We start from the raw sequence: 8,826 nt of genomic DNA on the forward strand, positions 1-8,826 counted from the left end.
AACCAAAGACTTTTTCCAGGCACTTGGATAGTACTACCATGGGCATTAGCCACTGACTCAACACCAACCTAAAAATTGCACATGTGTGTACACACACTCTCACAATTATAAAGCAACCCTTCTCCACTACTTGTGCATCAATCCTGCTTCCACTGCCGATGGATGGAGCCCACATTAGCACGGAGGCAGTCTGAAGTAATGTGGAGTTTTATTGTGCAAATGCAGGGAAATTAGTTTAAAGGTCAACACTAAGAATAAGCTGACAAGATGGAAGAGGTTGCTGGAGGAAGGAGACTTATTAAATCCTCCAGTTGGCCTGTAAGAGCATTTAGAAGGCTGATTAAAAGGAAAATCACCGCCCCCTGCCCTAGGACAAAGCCCTTGATCGTGGCTGGGCCTGGGCACATTTTTCTTTAGCCTTTTCACTGTAAATAAAGCAAGGGTGACAGTTAAGGAACTAACAGTTTTTTAGCCAATAAACAAAGCACTTTGTTCACAAACAATGGGAACATTTTCTTAAAGGCTAGGAAGCAGGGGCATTAAAGGGATTGACTTGGGAAGTAGAAGAAGGAAGGCAAGCAGAATCAAATTTAACATTTTAAAGAATTGTGGCCCGATCACCTTAACTAGCAGCTCAAGTTCATTAGTGTCATTAACCATTGTCCACTTTCCTTTGGCAGCAGCCGTACTTAAATACTCACTGATGATCCTGACAAGCATGAATTTAAGCCATTGATTTATTTCTTATAGTGAATGGATGTGGGAAAATGGTACCTCTCCAGTTATTCTGTGATATGGACAGAACCAACTGGACCGTTGAAACCTTCCAAAATTTTTCTATCTTAATAACCAGAGTACTACCATCTCCGCTGGTTAGAGTGACTGGAAAGTTACAGAACTTTGTGCCATGTCACATGGAATATGACCACTTTTATGAACTCACTTCTTTATCTTTCTTTTCTATGTATTCACTCTCAAAGATTTTGCTTGAAGTTTTTAGTTCATGTTGGGGATCAGGATCTTCAGCTCTCTGAGAGCTTCATAGTCCTGCTTGAGTCAAATTGGACAATGACTCAGGATTTCATTGAGGCAATACAGCTAAATTCACTGATTATTCTATATTAATTTTGGTGATGTTAGTATGTGAAGTTAATGCACCCGCCCTAGGGGCCTTACACATAGTTAAATTATAGCTCACTCTCAAGTTCCTCTGACTCCAACTGCATAAGGGCCTGGAGATGAACAACTCTCCTTGGGTGAGGTCACTATTTTATTTCCTGTTGGGCATCATTAGGATACATCTCACTCAGAGATGTGCTCCCCTCTACCCAGGGACAAAACTATATTAATGCAAGCTTTTAGTTTGGTAAAAAAAAAAATAATAATAAGTAAAAGGCACAGGCACATGCAAAATGGAGAAGAGGTTATGGATGACAGACAGATGAAAGGCCAAAAGAATCATGGAACTTACTCTACCCTGGTCCTGGGATGGTCTTCTTTGGGCCTTTTCTCTTAAGATAATAAACACTGCATACTTTGAATTATTTGTAGTGAAAAGGAAGTGCCACTAGGAAGTGAGAGAAAAGCTGACCCCTGTATGGTCTCTAAAATAGCAGAGTTTCTCAAAGTAAGGCCACAGACCATCCCATCCAACTCATTAAGAATACTAGCCCCAAACAGACTCCTTGGCCCTACTTGAAGTTTCTGAATCAGACTTTCTGGGGCTAGGATGAAGGAACTCTCCGTTTTGACAAGTGTTACACATGACTTTCGTTTTAGAGCACACTGAGTATTGAAAAAACAACAACTGCTAAACAGTTTGCAATGGAGGTCAGCGAAAAAAGAATCCCCATTCAATGTGTACAGCGAGATGAGAAAAACAGACATTTAAAACAAGTAAGCTCTGTGGTCGCATCACAACGCTGTGATTATTAAAGTTTAAGACTCTTTTCTTTTAGCAGGGGTGGAGAGCAATAACCATCTCATCGAAACCCAGAATGATGAAAGCAATATCAATCAAACTCATTCCAGCAGGTTCCATTTGGTCTAATTTCTCTGCAGATATTAATCATTGCACAGTCCTGTGCAAATGACCTCTAACTCCATCATGACTCAGAACACAAAATGCTCGTTCTGATTCTTCCTCTAGTGTGTTATTTTGACAATATAAAAGAAAATAAATAAATGGAAACAGTGGGCCATCGAGATTGCAAGATTCAACAATATCAAGACATTAAAGAGAGAAATGGTCCATGCTAAACCTATAACCCAGCATGCAAATTGGAAAAAAAAAAACATTTATCTGCCACAGAGTGCTGGAGGGAAGGTGGGGAGAGGAAGTAACTGCCTTCATTTTTCCTTTGAAAATTGCTATGTTAGGTGGAGGTAACTAAGAATTCCACCTGAAAGTTTACAGAAAGTCTTATTAATTCTAGTAAAGGTCACCTAGAAGACCAAGGTTACTTAGAGTTCACGGCATGATCTCTTCCAGGGCATGGCAGAAATACCAGCACTCAAATAGGAACCACAGAGTTGGAAAGTTGAAATTGTAGCGAAGGAAAATGTATGAGAATCAAAGTTTGGGTCCCATTATGGGAGCTGGCATCAAGCAATTTTGCAAAATGCCAGATATGCCTTTGATTTTCTCACTGGAGCATGGTTTGCTTGGCACAGACAAAGGATAATCAGAGAGGAATTTAAAACCCAGAGAAGCAAAAGTAATCCAGAAGCTCAATCAGTGGTAACTAAGAGGACCCAGAATGAACAACACACATCTGTGCCTATGGACAAAGCTGCCTCAGAATCACATCAGGCCAATCGAAAAGTGAAAAACACCATGGTGACTCCCCTTTATTCAATATGTCCCCCCCAAATGAATCATTTGGGGGTAAAAATAGCTGTGGAGGAATAAAGAGTGAAGGGAACACTTAGGGTTTGTACATTGTTCCCCTTTTATTTTAATTCACCATGCATGTGTTTCCAGTAAGGTAACTATGCCTACAATTACAAAGGACAACATCACTGCACATTCTGGAAGCCACTTCACTTTGTTGTTTTATGGCCCATCTCAGCGCAATTTCTTCCTAGCAGGGGGAGAGCACACAGCCTTCATGAGCGAATAGTTTCATTTTCCTCTCTTTCCCCCCTTTTTTGATGAATGCAGATCACTCCCTTTTTGATGGTGGGTAAGAATACTTTATGAATATGTCTCTGACGTCAGGAGAGCCACATACTTGTAGGCAGTGGCCTCCTCAACTTCCCTGGATTTTAGAACTGCAGGATTTCCCAGGAAACAACTCAAGTTGGGGCTCCTGATTCAATTGACCCACTGGATGCTTTTAGTTTCTTCATATCAGAAAGTTATCGCCCTTGTCATAACCAAGGGCGATATACAAGAAGCTTCTTGAAATTGATTATGACAGGGCCAGAATTGAGCTAAAAGTTCTTAAAAACAATTTTAAGTTCAGGAAACAGGCCTGAATCACAGTGACTACCAGGGCCACTAGAGAATTTAATCTTATAACTCACCCAGAACTCATGTCCAGTGTTGCAGGCTGCATAGATATCACCTGATAACTCCACTCAAACCAGGACTGAAGATTTCCATTCACTCGGTACCTCCTTGGAGGTTTTCTCTGACCACGTCTACATCCATCTCTATACCAAGAGTCAAGCAAATGAACACATTGTTGTCTCAGTTATTTGAACTATATGGGGTGGGCATCAGTCTAGAGCTGACCCAGATGAAATGTTGTTTTCTAAAATAAATTTCCTACCATTAGTTCTGTTCACTGGGGTATAAAGAGTACCTAAGCAGAAAAAAACTTCGTGACAGGTCAAGGGATAGAAATAATGCCATGAACATTTTCTTTGAAGTGTTTAACATATTATTTAAAGTATGTAGTCAAAGTAGTGGGTTGGCTATCATCATACTAGTTCTCCAATCCTTACTCATGTGTCTCTATCTGGATGCCATTACAGTCAGCTCTGAAATTTAAGAAAATCGGGATTTGTCATTTTATTTAAGCCCCGTTTCTTTGATAGCACTTCCAGTAGGATCACAAGAGTCATTTGACCTAAGTAAGTTTGAGGTTATCTTCATTCAATTCGACTTGTTCTTGATCTATTAAGTTCAGTGATTCTTTGAAGGATCTTCTATTATTAGTAGGATGGTGTTTTGATGTGGTAAGAAATATTGAAAAGAATGAAGATATATTGGTAGGCTTTACAAAGCTATGTTGCAGTTAAGGTAGAATGTCTGCTACTATATAAATACGTAAAAGAAAAGCAATTAACTTCATAAATTATAATTCTCTTGATAACTCAACTCCCCAATAAACTTTCTTTTTCACTTAAGTAAAACTTTAAACTCTATTCAAATCATCACAACAAGGAAACATTGGCTGAGTCTGTCACACTGGTATAAAGGCAAGAATTACAAAAATTCAGAAAGATATCCATATACTAATGGGCACTAATAACAGGAATCAAGACGGAACCTCTTACATAATACAAAGATGCATCAGTGAAATATTTCAAAAAGAAGCAACTGGTCATGATGTTCCCTCCTACAGACACCATCCAGTTGCCTTTATTACCTGTGATAATACATACAGATACACACAAACACACAATAAAAAATTAGGAGTACTTGGCAGAAAAATAATGATTAACAAATTATTTTTCAGTTCCCACTGAAATGCATGAGGAATGCTAAAAATAAAACCTGGATTCTTAATCTGCATTTATGATTAAGTCTATGAAAGAGCTATTGGTACAGTAATAGAATACAGAGTCACATGGCTGGGTGGCTAGTAACAGTTTCTTTTTGGCTGTGTCTACAAAGGTCAAGGATATAATCAAGAAAGATAGTTAGAAAGCCAAAACCTCCGTTTTGGAGCTCCAGTTGTCTAGTTGGGTTGTTCAGATATGAGAGAAATGACAGCTAATTCTAGTATGGACACAGCCAGGTCCCAAAGGCAAACACAACTGGCTACCAGAAAGTGACAATGTATCGCTGTAGGTGTGAAAAGTTATGAGTAATTACTAGGAGGTGTTTAGAATAAAATTCCCTCAGAAATAAAAAGCTGGACCCTGATTCAACTGTGAAGTGTGTGGTGTTCTTACTTCCATGACCACGTGGGAACGCAGAGAATTCAATGTGGATTGTGTGGAAAGGCCACACCATAAAACACGGGCAGTAAGGACTTGGAAAGCAGTGAGAGAAGGAATGCTCAGCTCAGAGTGGAGAAGGCTGAGTGTGGGGCCATTTATTAGTGATTTTTGTGGATATGAATGTTTGTTTAAAGTCAAAAAATGTCTGACTAGCTCTTCTCACCCTCTCTGATTGCAGAGAAAGAGCAACGTGGTAAAATGGAGCCTGAGGGTGTTAATTTAGAAAAAAAAAGGAAGACAGTTTCTTGATGATGAGGGTTATTTGACATTAGAAAGTGTTGCCAAGAGAGGCTGGGAAATCTTCCCAGAAGGGTTTTAAGAAAATAGCAGAGGCCCTCTGAGCGAGTGCTGCGGGAGCAGGCAACCCCCTGGCTGTCCAGGCCCTGGGGTCACGTGCACTGTGTGTGTACACACTGCATTGTACTTGTGTCCCACAAATCCTCATGCATGCGGAGTCAATATAAACTGGCATATAATAGATTTGAGTGAAAAGTCATATAAATCTGCCACCCCCCTTGCCCCATAAACAAACAGAAAAGGAAAATTAAGAAAAATCAAACATATACCACTGGGCCAGATGTCTTTCTACCATATTCTGGTTCACAGGAGGGAGGTAGAAGATGAGAGAAAAACCAGTTTGGGATAAATGACTCTCAAGGCCTCTGGGCTCCTCTCACGGAGCTGGCTATCATTATATCTACTCAGCACATGGGACCAAGTTAACAAACTAACACATAAGAAAAAAAGATTTTCTTACACTTCCCCACCTGGAAAGAAATCTACCCTGTGGATGTGCGTGTTAAGGTGAATTAGGTAAATAGGCAGTAGTATATCGATGGGCACTGTGTTCTAACAAATGTGTAGTTGTTTTTCTTAGCGACTATGAATTTCCTTTAGGAGGTCAATTTCAAAATGCTCAGCGTTTGTTTCTCCTCCCACCCCTGCCCTGCCCTATAGACGGTACTTCCGTAACAGTTCCGACTGCCAAGGGTGTTTCCTCTCGGGGAACCGGTCTGGGATTTTGATCTTGAGGAAATCCTGGATGCATTTCTCCAGCTCCTCCTCAATTGAGAGCTTTTCCTTAACAGCTTTTTTTTTGCTGCTCATGTTCGACTCCCTGGAGCTTGAAGTCAGAGTCCGGAGCAGGTCGCTCTTCCTCCGCATCTCCGACTGTTGGATCAGCTGCACCGGGCCCTTCTTGATGGGACGGTCCAGAGTCTGGATGTTGGTCTGGCGTGTCACCGGCCCGCAGATGACCGTCTCCTGGGGAGAGCTGCCCTCGGACTGGCTGTCGCAGCTGGAGGTGGAGAGATCGTTGCAAGACGTGCCGCTCTCCCCTTCTTTGTCACCCTTGCCGTTCTTGCAGCAGCAGTCACAATGCGAGGATGACCACCTAGAAGGCTCACCTGCAAGGAAGCACAGGACCCAAGTGATTAAAGCCCAGAGTAGCAGCATAGCCCTACACACACACACACACACACACACACACACACACACACACAGCCATGTGTTTAGAAGTGGTGTGGCACTCAGGATGGGCTGCAACAAGAGCACCCAGAAGCCAGGCCCATGGAGGGAAAGGTTGATAATGGCCTGCTGTGTAAGAGGAAATACAGTATCATTAATGCTCACATCCACAGCATTGGAGTCAGGTAGCCCTGGGTAAGGCTACTCAGCTATAGCATTTACTAACCTGGGTACATTGGCAGACCCCCTAAATTCTCAAAGCTTCAGTTTCCTCATCTGTTAGATGAAGATGATTATCCTACTATCTGGAGTTGTAGGGAGGATTTAGATAAGTCAAACGAAGTTCTGAATGAAGTAAGTGGTATACAGTAAGCACTCAATAAATGCTTGTTGGTTTCACTGTGGCTGATGTTAAACCCTAATCCGAAGCTGTACATGAGAGCAGTCTATGAGTGGAATGACAGCTGTCAGTCAGGGAGGACTTCCTTTGTGCCAGCCCCACATAAGCTCTGTGCACTCATCAACTCATCAGATCCTCATGATAACTCTACAAACGTAGTAGCTTCATACAAGGAAACTAAGACCCTGGGGGTTTAAGCAACTTCCCATAGTTTGCACAATTTGTAGGTGGCAGGGCTAGTATTCAAATACCGATCTCCCAAACACCATATTGCAAGTAACTAGCCTTTTTTCTTTAATTTGCATGTCTGTAAAATACCTGCTTCTCCTTCCAAACAATGTTCAAGGTTTAACCTCACACGGAAGTCCTTGTTTACCTCTCCCCAGAAGTATTTGTCAACGTTTCCTCTGAATTATGGTTTATATTTTGTGTCTCTATTATTACCCTTAACACATTCATTAGAATTATTTTTTACTTTCTGCATCTAGGTTCCTATATCATGAGCGCTCTTAGGTGGGTACAGTGAAGTGTCCATTGTTGTAATCCTAAGGAACAGTATAGGAATTCAATAAAAGACTGTACCTACATAGTAATTGTAAAGTGCCTGGATCTAGCCATACCTGAAGCTAATCCTATCTGGACTTTTCATTTAAGCCAGTGTGAGTCCTTCTCTCCCTATTCCCCTGAGTCTTGACTCTCAGCACTGAGTTTGGAGATGTGGAGGCAGAGCCATTTTCAGATACACAGTTGGTGGTTCCCTGAACTAGAAAATCCAAGATTATGGCTCAAAGAAATTTCCTAAATATATCAGTAACTGCCCCCAGCCTCGCACTCTAAACAGCCAGTCTTCTTGGAGTCACGAACCCGAGACTATTGCTGATCATATAGTATGCACTGGGCACTTCCTATAGTTCATTGCACTTACGCCATAAAAAACAAAGGGCAACAGAAGCCCTTTATGATACTAATACTGGGAACAAGGATATTGTGGCAACTTTATGTGTTTTATAGGAGACCTAATTTAATGTGCACTGTATCCTATTCTCATATATAATGGGTTACTCTGTAATAAGATCCCACTTCATTGCCATTTTCAAATATGGTCAAAGTAGAGGAAACCTAGAATGGAAATGATAAGGAAAGTTCTGTCCTGTCTTCTGGGACAATGCCTGTCCTCTACATACCTAAATAATTTAACTATTTATAGCAACGCCTGTTGATTCCGTTTTCCAGAGGGAGTAAAACAAAGAAGTCCCATAATCACAACTCCAAGAGTCTCTCTAATGTGAACTCGCTCTTTCAAACCACTTTTTAAAATGTGATTGAGTAATCATTGTACTTACTAGTATATACCCATTAAATGAACTGCAACAATCCAATTAAGCATAAGGAATGGCGGCAGCACAAATGTCCTAGTTGTCCTGGGCTATTACAAATAAATGCCTTCCGTGCAGCAGAGCGTCCCACATGTACCTGCCAGCGACGTGGGAAATGGCTGCTGTCTGACAGCCGGGATTCTGGGATCATCTCTCTTCTTAGAGAGCGAATCTGTCTCTGCCTCTGCCTCTCCAAACCTGGGCATCCCACACTGACATCACTCGATGGAGAAATGGCTCCAATGATTTGGGTCAAGAACAAGTAATCACATCAATCCAGAGTTGATCTACTTTGATCCCTTTTGAGAAAAGTTCAGAAATTGAACTTAACCTTAAAAGATAAAAAGAAAGAAAGAGAGAGAGAAAGAAAGAGAGAGAGAGAGAGAGAGAGAGAGAGAGAGAGAGAGA

General features: G+C 41.3%; 1 protein-coding gene across 3 annotated transcripts in view; it reads right to left on the reverse strand.

Annotated features, from left to right (window-relative positions):
- Positions 1-223: 223 nt before the first annotated feature.
- Positions 224-8,826, reverse strand: part of KCTD16 (potassium channel tetramerization domain containing 16) — a 241,898-nt gene continuing 233,295 nt past the window's right edge. For all 3 annotated transcript variants that reach the window (XM_005885998.2, XM_005886000.2, XM_005885999.2), the window contains one exon: positions 224-6,581. In XM_005885998.2, the coding sequence (XP_005886060.1) occupies positions 6,127-6,581 (455 nt within the window). In that variant the 3' untranslated portion in view covers positions 224-6,126. The remainder of the gene's footprint in view (positions 6,582-8,826) is intronic.

The sequence above is a fragment of the Myotis brandtii genome, unplaced genomic scaffold, assembly GCF_000412655.1.
Source record: "Myotis brandtii unplaced genomic scaffold, ASM41265v1 scaffold95, whole genome shotgun sequence".
Lineage (NCBI taxonomy): Eukaryota > Metazoa > Chordata > Mammalia > Chiroptera > Vespertilionidae > Myotis > Myotis brandtii.